Below are 15,411 nucleotides of genomic sequence, written 5' to 3'. Positions count from 1 at the left end.
GTATTTGAAAAATAATGTGTTTTTTGAACATTAAAGCATGTCAACATATTCTGTTACACCAAATACACAAAATAATGATCTTTAAAATAGCATCATATGACCCCTTTAAAGTAATACATGAATAAACAACTTACATTATATAAAACCTATGTAACTTACATAAAACTTATATTTTCGTGGGCAGGGATCCACAAACTTTTTTTTGTAGTCAAACCCGCTACTTAATATTTTTTAAATTAACAATTAACAATACATTCACATTTTCTCTGATGTTGGTTAATTGTTACACGACATGCAGGTCAACAAAAAAATATTTATTTAGATTTTTAAATGTTTTATTTTTATTGTTTTTTAAATTATTTATTTTAATTCCGAACTTAATGATTTATTAGCCTTTCATTTAGCTTTGTCATTTTAAGATCCTTGATTTTGTGCCAGATAAATCTGCTCTAAAATTGAATTTTAAGCTGCTATGTAGATAGATATGCCATCCATAAATCATTTCAATTTAATTAACTACGTTTGTTTGGACAAGAGAAATTTGACTGTACTCTAACTACTTAAAATTATGAGCAGCATGCAACTTGGCAAGCTACGGTTTCCAAATAGCTTCTCCAACGCTGTGTGTGTAATCATAAGTACAGTTAAAAAGTGTACAGATTGCAGTGAAATACTACACATGCGAGTGACTCACCAAGTACTCGAACACGAGTGTAAGAGACTTCTGAGTGTGGATGATGTCATGAAGAGTCACAATATTGGCGTGTTTCAGGTCCTTCAGCAGAGACACTAGAGAGGCGCAGAAAGAGACAGATTATTCCTCAAACACACGACCTCTGGTGCTTCACACACCTTTATGAATATTCATTAAATGACAAGGATGAACAAGTTAGCCTGAAGCAAACATTACTGCAAAGCATAATTTTTTCCTACACAAAATCAAACTTAAACAGACTTTTGCTACTGTACCTTTGAGACTGACGTGATGTGTAAATGATCTTAATTACGGTTTGCAGGGTGGCTGGTATATTATCCATATTATAAAACCCTTTTAACCAGCTGAAATACCATGTAACAAAAGCCGTCGATAGTGAATTTAGAGATTCTCTGGCTAATTTAGAACATCCTACATATAAAAGTACAAATGTCTGTCACTGCGCAAGCATGTGGGAAATTTGGGGCAGTAGTTTGGTGATCTAATTTTAGTGCTGATCCACTACGGCATGCTTGTAACTCACCTTCTCTAATGGCAGTGCACGGAGCTCCTTCCTCGTGCTCCAAACGGATCTCCTTCAGAGCCACCAGGTTATCCGTCAACTTACTGCGGCCTTTATATACTGTAGCGTAGGTGCCCTGAGAGAGAAAAAGATAACAATGCACAGTAACGTGATTATGCTGTTTTTGAACAGAGCAATTATGATAAACTGACTGTGAAGTTACCTCTCCTAGTTTATCCAGTTTTACATACGTCTCCAACTTCCCAAATCCAATCTCGGACTGCAAACACAAAGGCAAAAACTATGTCACAACATGGTGCTAAAAAGCATCACTAAAACAACATGGGGATAACAGGGCAGAAAAATTCAAAGGCATTGATGTGAACTCATTAGAATGCTCCCATTTCAGACGGCTGGGCTGGTCATAGAGGTTTATATAACACACATAGACAACATGAGCTAAAATGTCCCTCCCCAAAATAAATAGGGAACAACTGAAGTGTAACAAATTAAGTGTTTAAACGCATCACAGATCAAGAGTGTGTCAACAGCACTGAATAAACATCACAGTCTGGGTTTAAATGTCATATCAAGGGCAGCTGAACTCGTAGTATAGCATAATAATAATTTAAAAACATGATTTTTACATTTTGTCAAGAATACTCATCCCAATATGACTTATTTAGGACTCTATTTTGCATTGTGACTTTATTTACAGAAAAATTACAATTATTTCCCTTTCAAATTGTCAGTAACTTAATGTGGAAAAAAAATCCATATCAGATATCCAAAATAATCATATATGATTTAATTAAGCAAGGACTAAATGCCTAATTACCTAATCATTTTTGTACTGAATTTAATTTGATTTAGTTTGTATTTTGTATTACTGTCTATATGTGCTTATATCTTTACGTTCTTAATTTTCATAAATAATGTTATAATGTAAAATAAAATGTATAAATGCAAAAAAAAAAGAAAACCCTAATAATTCTATAATAAATAATAAAACTAGGCTTCAGTTTTATTTTGAAAAATAGAGTTGGTGTGTTCCTTTTTATTTTTGGGGTGAAATAGGACCTGGCCATTTCTTTGTGAGGCTCACTCATTTTCCTGTGACACTGTGCGACACTAATATTTTGAGAAGGTTTTAGCAGCGAGACATGCTGTGAAAGTTTGTCTTGTCTGTGCGTTCACAATGATTTCAAAGCACTGATAATGTGACCCTGAACAAACAAGACAAGTCAAGTAGAAGAGAAAAGGCACTCAAAGAGAGAGAGTGACAGAGAATGAAAGATCGAGCAAAAGAATTGGTGGCAAAAGAAAACAAAGACAGAAAATGGAGGGTACGGGTCTAATTAATCATATTAAGCATATGTTAATTTGGCAAGTCCAAATTACAATATGCTAAATAAATAAAAGAAATAACTTTATTTGATTTTGCCAGGATCAAGGGCTATGTTTATGGAAAACTCGGGACTAATCTAAATAAAACAAATAAAAAAAACCTTAACAATAATAATAATAATAATACAAGAAAAATAATGTCATAATATTGTTAAATGATTCCATGCAATTCTATTTTTACAAACAGAAATAAAAATAGATACAAAAATAAAAATAATGATATACAGCCTTTCAATTTGATACTTGATAAAAAAAAAGTTAATATCTTCTGGACAACTTTTTTTTTTTTTTTTTATGGCCCTTAATGGATTCACTTTGTATGATTAGTTATGGAAACATTCTATCATATTAAATGATGTTATGAAATGTTTTAGACTAGTATGACAAGGGCCACACTGAAAAGGTGAACAACCTCAAAAATTGGATTTGAGCAGAAAATCGAGCCCAAGCAGAGGCTGAAAAAAGGAAAGAGGTTTACAGAAAGAAAACCAATAGAGAGGCATTACCAGCGATACTCTGCGTAATCTCCGGCTGAGTGGTTTGTCAAACAGGGGGCTGTTGAGGCTGAATTTCTCCAGGTAGCCATCAGGAAGCCTGATATCGGCAGGCAGAGATAGACGTTTGTTTATGTCCTGAGAAGGAAGGAGGAGGAGGGGGGAACCATTATTAGTTAAGGCCTAAAGGTTTCGTTACACTCAATAACAGTAATAACCCATATTGCCCGCAAGCTAGTCATCTAACTGATGGGTACTATGCCGTGGAGCATTTTCAGTACCCACAATGCACCATTAGTCACACGTAACTGATGTACCTTCAATAGCAACAAACAAGCTAATGGTTATTACGTGGTACACGGTTTAATTCAAGCAAACAAAACAAAAACAAAGCTAAGCCATGGAAAATTGCATGTTTTTATTACCAAACACGTCATGTGTTATTCAGTGTCCCACTCTAAAAATACTGACTACAAAAAAAAGTCAAGCATAGTCAGAAACGTGAACATACCTCTGTGGAAATTTTGCGACCGGGGTTGTTTCTCAGACGAACTCGGACGGGGCTGTGCACCTCATCAGAGGATGTGGCCGAAGCCTGATCACTTTCTCCATCTGAACCCATTTTTACATCCTCATGGACGATTTCTGCATTTACAGACACAACCACACACACACAAACATTAGCATGCTATGCCGATGTCACGATTCAGATGATACTGGTAAAATTTATTGAATAAATCAAATTTGATGTTTCTAAACGACTTCATTATTCTATTTTAAAACCAAAGTAATGCTGATGTATCATCTGTGAGCCTGCAACACTCTCCAAATGCATCTCTTGCACATTTATCTGTCTGTCTCTGATGCATTTATATGGCGCTGAGATTCATACCACACTACAGCTGAGGAACTACTTAGCTGCTCTGAAAGGAGATCCGTCTCATACCCACACAAAAGGAAAAAAAAATAGAAGTCATTATCTTCCACTCTCATTTATTCACTCACTGTCCCATCCCCCCCATTAAACCATAACACAACCTCCCACCCCCTCTCACTCCACACACACACACACACACACACACACACATACTCACTCACTCACTCACTCACTCAGCCTGTCTATCCGTGAATAATAGTGCAGTGGTTCTCAACCGATTTTGCTTCAGGATGCAGATTTTACATTAGACATCAAGAAGCGACCCAGGCAAACCAGAATCATGAGTAGCACAAAATTAAACAAAAACGTCCTAAAAAATCAAAATGAATAACAACTACTTAAATAGGAAAATGTTTCACATTTCTCTTGAATTTTCAATAGTTTTATGCTCTTGGCAGCCAATAATTGATGCGGTTTAGGTTGCATTGTTTTACTTCGCATGTATTTTATTCATGCTTTGAGATGAGGGCATGTAAACCCACTTATTTAGTCTGCCTTTTATGTAGGGTCTTATAATCAATGCTATGATTTATAATCCCATGATTCATGATTATTTTATTTACATCATTACCATTTATTTCTATTCTATTTTGCTTAATATTTTTGCTTAACATTTCTTAGTGTTAATGTCATTGCTTGTATTTTGTGTCAATTGCTTGTTTACATTTGCAAATTGCATTGGATTTGTTTGAAAGGTGCTATAGAAATACATTTTGATTGAGTGATTGATATAAAGCAACTTCTGCATGTTGATGTCTAATTTGGTTATCTTCTACCAAGTGACATTGGTAAAAATACGAAAATACTGTATTGTCTGATTGGATGCATGGCCTTCAACAACAAAGGATATGGGAAATGTGTATTTCTCCTTCTCTTGATAAGCAGACTTATTTTGCTCTCCTACTTATGTATAATTATATGGTTAGCTGGATTTTATCATTTGCATTTAACACAATTTTTCCCTGGGTTGCAATCCACCAACTGAGAACCACTGTAATAGTGTATGCGTCTATGCTGCATTTCACAAGAGTCCAGTTGTTCAGCAAGGTTGGGAATCGGAATCTCTGGGGAAAAAATGGTTTCTTTTTTTTAATCAAATATAATAAAATAATTTTATGACGTTCGGTTCCACTAAGAGTCTTGAAACTTCTGCATTCTTACATCGATGTGGACAGAAGTCCTATAACAAAAAATAAGAAACAAGCAAATTTTTTTTTTAAGTCAACATTTAATTTAAGCAAGCAGTCCATTGCTTTTTACAATTAAAATGTCACCTTTAAATGCACCTGTAAATGCAACTTTTCAAGATACACATGCTGTTTTGCAGGCGTTAATTGTATGAGATCATTTCAGCAGAACAGTAATAACAGATCAGAAGCAACTGCACAATCAGAAACAAGTAGGGCTGTCAAAAGAAAAATTAGAATTTCAAATATTCGTCAAATTAAAAAAATCCACATTTGAATGCAAAAACGTTGCATTCGAATTTTAGGATGCAACTTTTCAAGATACACATGCTGTTTTGCAGGCGTTAATTGTATGAGATCATTTCAGCAGAACAGTAATAACAGATCAGAAGCAACTGCACAATCAGAAACAAGTAGGGCTGTCAAAAAAAAATTAGAATTTCAAATATTCGTCAAATTAAAAAAATCCACATTCGAATGCAAAAACGTTGCAAAAAAACATGTCTCAAGACTTTATGGCGGTTTTCCCCCATCCCACTGTATCTCATGTTTTTAAATGAAGAAAGTAGCCTACTCTTTGTGATTGGTTTTCGGTCCTTTGTATTAAACTATACATACATGGTGCTGTTTTTTTTCTAATTGTTTAAGCAACTTTATTAATTATATATGGTTTATAAACATTATTTTAAACATTATGCACTTTTTTTTCAAAGTTAGTCGTGTTATTTTATTACATTTTGAAGAAACGTGCATAATATTTTGCTCAATGCGCCCTCTTGTGGCCTCAGGAGAGAAGCCAAAAGCTTTTTTTCCCCCTAGCTGAAATTATGCCTTTTAAATTAGAATATAATTCGAATTTTGATAATATTTAAGTGGAAAATTCGAATTTAGTTTTTCAGTCATTTTGACAGCCCTAGAAACAAGTATACAGTTCTGGAAAAATATTATTGTATCTTTGCTGTCTTTAACCCTGTGACTATGGGTTTAAAGGGATAGTTCACCCAAAAATTCAAATTCTATAATTTACTCACCTTCAAGTTATTCCAAACCTGTATGAATTTCTTTCTTCTGCTGAACACAAAAGATGATATTTTGAAGAGGTAGGTAGGTAGGTAACCAAACCGATTTTTTTGTCCAATAGGGACCAGCACACATTCCCACATTCTTCACAAGGTCTTCTTTTGAAGCAGACGAAAGAAATTCATACAGGTTTGGAACAACTTGAGTGTGAGTAAATGATGACAGGAATTTCATTTTTGGGTGAACTATTCCTTTAAGACAAATAAAGACAGAGAAGTTGCTTTGTCATTACTGTTCTGCTAAAATTATCGCATTGTTTGACAACAGGCCTTCAAGGGAAGTGAATGCAATAACAATCATTAACTGAAGCGATAAGGAACACGAAATCGGAAACGAAGCCGTTAAAATTCCTTGCGATTCCCATCCCTACTGTGCAACCTCACACACATCACACCCTCGTCATCTGTGTGCATGCGTGTGAATGTACCGAGGTGCGTGGTGTGGTTGAGATAGGAGCTGAGACTGCGTCCCAGGGTGCGTGGTCTGCGCAGGGCGCTGCTGTAGGACTGCAGGAGGGAGTGCATGCTGAAGGAACCCCCCGAACCTCTCACTGAACCCCGCAGACCACCACTGCCGCCAACTGGCATGGCCTCTGGGAGGGAGGAGAGGGGAGGAGGACGACACACAGAGGAAATGAGGATGAGGAGAAGGGGGGGAAGGGCAGAGAAGGAGCCGGGAAGGAGAATGTAAATGTGGCGGGACACATAATGGAATTGAGCGTTATAGATAGGAAAAAGAAAATGGAGCAGAAGTGAAAGGAAAAGGGGTGAATAAAGAAGATTTAGTGTATTATGGAGATAAAAAGAAAAGAAGAAGTGGTTGGGAATGAGTGATATGGTTCGGATGAAATGGTAATGTTGGGTAGCAAGTTTTTGCGATTAACAGAGAAGAAGGAAAAGAGAGAAAAACAAGGTTTGGGGGGAAAAGTCAAAGGACGAGAAGGAAAAAAAAGAGGAAATATTAAATTAAAAACAGAAAAAGTCCAATTTTAGAGCATGCAATCATTTTTCCAAAACTGTTATAAAAATAAAAAAAAGATAAATTTACAAGGAACATCTTCAGTGTTAGTAAATGACGTACAAGGGCCACAATTATTAAGCAACGACACTGATAAATTCATTTTCTCGCTGCCGGTAATTGTTTCTAATGATGCTCTGCACTGTGGCGGCGATTAAAATGACACACAAGGGCATCGATTCATCTGCATATGAAAGCCAAATGCATTTCAAATTTGTGCAGGGTTTGGAGAAATGCCAGAACACACTACAAAAGAATGAGATGGATTTACGGGGTCAATATGATGATGTATTTGCATATGGTAATTAGAATATATAGCATGTACATATATATTATCGACTTGGGTGAAACGGTTATGGAGATAGATGTCAAACTGAAGCGGTTTAGTTGAAACTGTCGGATCTAAGATGAGCAGGATCTGTCAGTGCAGTTAGCTCGAGATGGGAAGCCATGCTAGAAGACACATGCTGATTGCTTAGAGGGGGTAACAGCAGGCAGGAGACAGTAGCTTAGCTCAACGCACGCAGAGCCATAGCCAGTCCTTGGGTATAACGGATAGATTGGCTTTAAAACTCATTTCGATGTTTTAATGCAATGCTTTAATGCTGCATACCCGTATCACACTGGCAGGCAACACGAAGGGAGGCAGAGGTGAAAGTATATGCATTCAATGACGAATGGCTTAAAGACTTTCTTGAAACCACGTGGATTTAAGCACAGCCTTGAGTTTTGTACTTGTTTCTAGAGAGTATCGGGACTTTTAAAGTAAACATCAACCCCATTTACTTGCTTTTTAAGGGGCCGTTTACACGACAACTTTTTCAGCCAAAAACGGGAAATTTTTTATGCGTTTTACCTGTTCGTTTACACGACAACGTCGTTTTGGGGACTGAAAACGCATATTTTTAAAAAGGGGTTTTAAAGTGCAAGTTTTTGAAAACGTCACCGTTGTCGTTTCCGTGTAAACACCCTTTGAAAACGGTACGTGTTAGGTATGTAGACATGTGTAGTACGTGTCGATTTTAAAGGCAAGTGCGAACAAACATACACAACAATGGCGGAGTACATGGTACTGTTGTTGCTGCTCAAGAGTTTGCAAACGCTTCTTCAGCAAAGTGTGGATTTACTTCACCAATATTACAACCAACAGCGGAGACGCATCATATACACATGGCAACAGGTACTGTTTACTAACAAGGTGACAGCGCCAACTACTGGCCTGGCATAAGTAATACAGCGTTTTTGGCCGTTTTCGTGGATGTGTAAACACAAATCGTTTTGAAAACATTGTCATGTAACTTTTCCGTTTTGACTACATCGTTGTCGTGTAAATGTAGCCTAAATGTCTTGTATGCTCTTCAGTGCAAGCTACTCATTGATACAAATTCATTTTCAGAATTCTTTGAAATATAGCACATTCTCCACCTACAACTACTTTTATTTTCTGAAGACATAATAATAACCTAATCAAATAAAATTCTGTTGGACAAAATTCTGTTGTTTCGCCCTACATAATTTCCTGCTGAATTTAAAATACATCTAATTATGGAGGTTAAACACAAATTTGCCAGTTGGCATTAACGCTTCCTTAAAGGGACAGTTCATCCAAAAATTTTAATTATGCCACTATTTACTAACCATATTGTTGCTCCAAATATTTATGGAGAACTTCCACTAAAATTAAAAAAAATCCAAATTTCTCAAAATATCTTTCCTTGTGTTCCACAGCAGACCAAAAGGCATACAAGGTGAGAAAATTATGACAGAACTTTTATTTTAGGGTGAAGTATCCCTTTAAGAGAGATTTTATGCCTGTAAATCAGTTACTGAACTCAGTTTTTCTAAACAAAAACTTTTTTTTTTTCAGAATTACCTTAAACAACATTTATAACAAAACTCCTTTGAAATATACACTGTTATATAAACATCATTTGGTCATAAATTTAATTGAGTTTTCTGTTGCATGCTGTCAGCAAAGAAAACACAATAGAAAATGCACTTTTTTTGTCTTCGTCTTATCGCAATTCAGACGGCAAGCTCACAACTCAGGTAAAATTTTATTTATTTTGCCATGGCACCGTAGATTCAAATACAGCACCTCCACTGAACAGTGACAGGAAACACTGCTGTAAAGTAAATTCACTGTATTAAAATTCATAGCTACTCTGTTCCAAATTTACAGCAGCTGAAGTAAAAGCCACAGATCTCACATTAACCAATAAGCATAAAAAGGAAATTAGCAATTTAACTAAAACTACATCTTTTACATGCAACATGCTGAGAATTATGTCACTTAAAGTGGTCTGTTGACAGACTAAATGCTCTTTTTGAAGTCTGGCCATTTGCAACAATTCTGGCAACTTACTGGCTGCCATTATATAAAAACCCTGGAACAGATTGTACAGATGGCGCTGAATTTGAGCTGTTTTTATCCCCTCTGGTAAGAATGCTCTCTCACACACACACACACAATCTGGTTATGAGCATCTGAAATATTACATGCCGAGTTTTCATGCACGTCCCAATATCGGGAAGGAATGACTAGGACGACCTAGAGATGAAACATTTATGTTGTAATGTTTTGTTAATTATGCTTAAATCACACTAACTTTGATTAGTCATCATTAAACAGATAAGTCGGCCAAATTTGTACAACTTCTGCATCAACTGTGTTTGTGGAATATGGTGGAATGGAGTTAAACATGATCAATTGTGTTAAATGTAGCATTATATCCAATTTTTTTATTAAACAAACAAGCAAGAAAAGAATTTTATGCATGACAAGCATTTGAGTTCTGTGGAATTCTGCAGATGTAGATTCCATCCAGGTTTATTGATAAGCTAATAAAGCAATCACCATGGGCACTAAAGCTGCACGATTAATCAAAAAAACTCTGAAACTGCCATATGGCTTACTCAGTGCTATTATCACATCACAAATGTTATTTAATTACATAAATATAGTCACTGCATTCTTACACGCAAGTGGCTCATTATACACAGCTGTTTGTAGCATCTCAGAGCAGCTCGGCTGAGTTTAGGTCACTTTAACATGCATTTGGGAATGCAATATCCGCCAACCACCTTCACATACTTTTAATGAAAAGCGCTTATCAAAAAAAGAGTTCTGTCATCATTTACACACTCTGCTGTTCCAAACTCTTACGAGTTTCTTTCTTCTATTGAGCACATAAAAAAAAGATATTTTGAAGAATGTTGGCAACCAAACAGTTGATGGTAGCCACTGACTTCCATAGTTAGGAAAGAAATACTATGGAAGTGAATGTCTGGTTACCAACATTCTTCAAAATATCTTTTTTATTCGCTCTCTTTTTTTTTTTTTTTTTTTATAGAAGACAGACAATAAAACAGGTTTGGAACAGGTGGAGAGTAATGAAATGATGATAGAATTTTCATTTTGGCTGAACTATCCCTTTAAGGGCTCCATGTGTTTTATCCATCAAAATAAAAATTTGATGGTTGAAAATTTGACAAAAAAAATTAAAAGAAAGAAATTAAGACAGCCATTACTGTTCTTAGTATTGTAATTTTACAGTTGTAAAATAAAATTATTATTAAACCATTTCCTTAAATACTATTTTTTTATTTTACAGTGAAATATTACAATAGATTTTAGACTTTTTATTTTTTTAAAGTTATTATTTAGTATTTTTATTTAATAATAATAGCAATAATAATAATAATTATTATTTATTTTTAGGAACTTTTATTATTAATAATAATTATTATTATCTTATATTATTAATATAAATTTTTATTTATTAAACATTTTCAAACCTGTAATTTTTAAATTGCAATTGCAATTTTATTAGAAAAACGGAAATGACATTTTTTTCCCCAAATTGTGCAGCCCTAATGAGGGTTGAAAATTTGACAAAAAAAATTAAAAGAAAGAAATTAAGACAGCCATTACTGTTCTTAGTATTGTAATTTTACAGTTGTAAAATAAAATTATTATTAAACCATTTCCTTAAATACTATTTTTTTATTTTACAGTGAAATATTACAATAGATTTTAGACTTTTTATTTTTTTAAAGTTATTATTTAGTATTTTTATTTAATAATAATAGCAATAATAATAATTATTATTATTTATTTTTAGGAACTTTTATTATTAATAATAATTATTATTATCTTATATTATTAATATAAATTTTTATTTATTAAACATTTTCAAACCTGTAATTTTTAAATTGCAATTGCAATTTTATTAGAAAAACGGAAATGACATTTTTTTCCCCAAATTGTGCAGCCCTAATGGGCACTCTTCTATGCTTTACCGGTCAAATACAGTTGCATCCATGTTCAGTAAACCGGTGTATGCAGAGTTCTGCACTAGAAATCAAGTGTGGCTTTCGCATTGTATTGCAAGAAAGTGAATGTCACCATACCGGAATCACTGTGTGCTCCTGTGTCCTGAGAGCTGATGGTCTCGCTCAAGGTCTTGTCCCCGCTGTTACCCCCTCGCAGCGTCAGGGACAGCTGCCGTTTGATCTTCCTCATGCGGTCCATCAGTGGGGGTATGGGGGGACGAGATGAGGGGGGTGGAGGGGCTGCCACTGTTCAACCGCCCTGTTGTAGACAAATCCACAAGCAGAACGTTACACTCTGCTTCCTGATTCATTTGATATCCTCTGTGATTACTGGACACAGCAAAGTCATGCATTTTCAAGGATGCTGTCCTCTTAAGACTGTAATGGAATGTGTTAACATATTCTGGGAATAATATTAGCTTAAAATTATGCGTTAAGACAAACATGGAGCAGAGAGGTGATTCAGAGGACAAATTTGTTTATTTCATAAGCACTGAACGTTATTTGAGCGGATGGCGCTCTACGGAGTGGACATCAAAGTGAGAGACAGTAACTGGAAGAGGTTCACGGTGAGAGATCACACCTACAATAAGCAAAGCACACAGCCAACTGTAATTGCACACATAAGTAATGACTAGCAACAGTGTTTTCACACTCATCATTCTAAGTGTGATTGTTTTCATTTATAAATCAAGCGCAGAAAGAATTGCAGACGCTGCAGATTCGAGTGTATTTAGGCCGGAAATGCAAGAAATCCAACTGGGAGGCTCTCAGAGAGGCACAAACAGAGTAATAATTGCACCAACAGATTTATTAAATGAGAGTATGTGCAGAGACAAAGCACATGTTAATGATCACAGAACAGACTCGAGCATGAACATTCATCTCGGTTCAGTGAGATTCAGAGAAAACAGTGAGAGGTTATGGGTTTGTTGAGAATAGCGTATTACTCTTACTTTTTTGCAGTACTATGCACAAAACACTCAGATGACCTACTAGATGTGCAGTACACAAGCAGAGCACAATGAGTGAGATACCACAATGCACTGCACTCGACCTGACCTTCCATTTGCAGTATGACAATAGAATTGGACACTATATAAACCATTAAGATCTCCTTCTTCACTCATACTGTGTAATTAAAAGAGCCTTTCTGGTTAGGCTTTTGCAGTAATGGTAGCTACAAATGATAAATAGCACAAATAAATACTGGTACTTTAGGCACTGTATATGCTAGGCTTAGCAATATGTTTAGTTAGCAGGGTATGCTAAGCTACCAGGTGAACAGGCTGAAAGTAATGTGTAGGCTACAAGGTTTTTTTCGTAAACAAAAACTTAAACTAAGACTAAAACTATTGGTCAAAAAACATTTTCGTAAACTGAAATAAAATAAAAATTTCAAAGTAAATGAAAAACTAAACGAAACTAACAACAGTAACTGAAAAACTAACTAAAATAAAATAATAATTAGCAAAAATAAATAATCGCGTTCGTGATTTAATAAACTCTCATTCTGTGCCAGAAAATCTGACCTGTGGTTGTTTAGGGAAATACCTGTAGATGGCGTTTCATGCACGTGAGCTGAGTCCTAATCTGCTATTCACAGAGAATGCGTTTTTGCATTTAAAAACAAGACACGGGAAATGAAATCGGAAATAACTATAAAATATGAAATGGGAAATAATAATAATGCACACCCTACAGCGCACGGATGTTTAAAAGCGTGCTTGACGTGCGAGAACAACATGAGAATGAGTTAACTAAATTTTTTGGATGAGCTGACTTTAGTGAATAGTCATTATGTCACGCTTTACGATTACTATGGCAACATCCGCGTCACGTCCATGACACGAGCACTACACCTTGACTGTACAAAACGCATCCAAAATGAGAGAAAGCGGCAGCACGCGGTGTTTTCACCGCTTGCCGTGTCCTGTGTAAAAGGGGCTTTATGGGATAGATTGCGTTACTCATCTGAAGCGCGTGCGCACTGGAGCGGCTCATCAAAGTAAAGTGCAAACATCATTTAAATTACCATATCGCATTTAGTTTCGAGTAGTATGAGGTTTCAAAGCATTTTAGATTGTTTCTTCTTATTGTGTACGTTCATAGAGGGAGAGACGGGACATACAGTAGTGTGCACCGGTGGCTGTTCTGTGCAAAAGATCCAACAAATTAATGCATTGAAAACACACATGGACAAATAATAAAGTTTACAGAGTTTCAATGACGATTACAAAGAACAGGTTTTCTCAAATCCAGCACTGGAGGGTCATTGTCCTTCAAAATAAAAACTCAACTGCCTGTAGCTTTCTAGTAACTCCGAAAACCTTGATTAGCTTGTTGTTTGTATTGTCCTTCAAAATAAAAACTCAACTGCCTGTAGCTTTCTAGTAACTCTGAAAACCTCGATTAGCTTGTTGTTTGTAAACTATTGGTATGTTTAACAAGATTACATCTTTAATATGAATGAATATGAACATGAATATGAATGAATAAATGTTATACATATAAGTTGCATATTTTTGGTTTTTGTTCAATTGTAAAGAATGATTTTATTTTCATTATTAAGAGATTTGCACAAGAGTTAACTGTAAACTGTGCAAACATTCAACTTTGCTCAAATGAAATGTCTTGCTTTGGCCTACACTGGAACTCTTCCATTAACTCTGCTAAACTATAATTACTAAAACTAAAACTGAAACTAAACTATATAAAAACTAAATAGAAATGTGTTCACAAAATAAAAACTAAACTAAAACTAACAAAACCATTAATGAAACTAACTAAAACTAAACTGAAATGATAGGAAATTTGAAAACTATATTAAAATAAAAACTAATTTAAAAATTCAAAACTATAATATCCTTGGTAGGCTAACCACTTAGCTTAAGTCACCTGACCCCAAAAAAAAAGAATGAATGAATACATTTTATTTACAATGTATTTATTTATTCTGTAATTATATAATATTAATATATTATAATGCAATTTTGGCTGTTCCTAAAGAACATATATATTTCAATAAATAATAAATTGTACATATTATATATATAAATTATATAATAAATACAATATATGCAATTATACAATAAATACAAATGTGTGTGGGGGGGGGGACTGGGGCTTTTTAGGAACAGGCAAAATTCAAATATACTAATTACAAATAAATAAATAAATTGTATAATATAATTTATATATGACATTTTATATTTAAAATTTAAAATGTTATATTATATTTTAATAGTATTAATATTATTTTAAAAAAAAAATTGTATAATACATAAAAAAAAAAAAAAACAGTATGTAGTATATATACCGAGGTACTATTCCATTCAACACATAGCCTAAAAGAGAAAAAAACGAGTTATCCTCAGTGCTTGTAGGGAACACAGGGTCTTCTCCTTAGGAACAGCCAAAATGCCAGAAGGTTTTGCCTTTCTTTTGGACTAATCACATGCTTTGGCACAAAGATGAGCAACAATCTTGATCCAAAAATCCAAGCTTTGGGTCCTTGGACTTAATGTGACCCACTAACTAGCAAGTTGCCTGAGGACGGGATTCTACTCATGCACAAGATTTCAAACACTTGTTTCCTGTGCAGACAGATATCGTGGTCCATGCTAGGGCTGCACGATAAATCGAAATGGAATCGAGATCACGATTCGACAGAAGCTGCGATTGTCATGCGTATCTTTCAGTGAAGCACGGTTCTGTGATCAGCAGTAAATCTCCAT

At 34.9% G+C, this 15,411-nt stretch overlaps 1 protein-coding gene across 3 annotated transcripts in view; it reads right to left on the bottom strand.

The window, feature by feature from the left end:
• Nucleotides 1–15,411, bottom strand: part of LOC107653433 (cyclin-dependent kinase 16-like) — a 31,956-nt gene that overhangs the window by 11,685 nt on the left and 4,860 nt on the right. For 2 of the 3 annotated variants that reach the window (XM_016440147.1, XM_016440148.1), the window contains exons 2-8: nucleotides 11,753–11,933; nucleotides 6,750–6,914; nucleotides 3,630–3,763; nucleotides 3,131–3,256; nucleotides 1,441–1,497; nucleotides 1,239–1,353; nucleotides 695–789 (exon numbers count right to left, since the gene is read on the bottom strand). In XM_016440147.1, coding sequence (XP_016295633.1) covers nucleotides 695–789; nucleotides 1,239–1,353; nucleotides 1,441–1,497; nucleotides 3,131–3,256; nucleotides 3,630–3,763; nucleotides 6,750–6,914; nucleotides 11,753–11,873 — 813 coding nt within the window. In that variant the 5' untranslated portion in view covers nucleotides 11,874–11,933. The remainder of the gene's footprint in view (nucleotides 1–694; nucleotides 790–1,238; nucleotides 1,354–1,440; nucleotides 1,498–3,130; nucleotides 3,257–3,629; nucleotides 3,764–6,749; nucleotides 6,915–11,752; nucleotides 11,934–15,411) is intronic. The other variant, XM_016440149.1, reaches the window with a different exon arrangement.

This window comes from Sinocyclocheilus anshuiensis, unplaced genomic scaffold (genome assembly GCF_001515605.1).
Source record: "Sinocyclocheilus anshuiensis isolate Anshui unplaced genomic scaffold, SAMN03320099.WGS_v1.1 scaffold71, whole genome shotgun sequence".
In the NCBI taxonomy this organism is placed as follows: domain Eukaryota; kingdom Metazoa; phylum Chordata; class Actinopteri; order Cypriniformes; family Cyprinidae; genus Sinocyclocheilus; species Sinocyclocheilus anshuiensis.
This window is presented reverse-complemented; position numbering and strand designations above follow the sequence as displayed.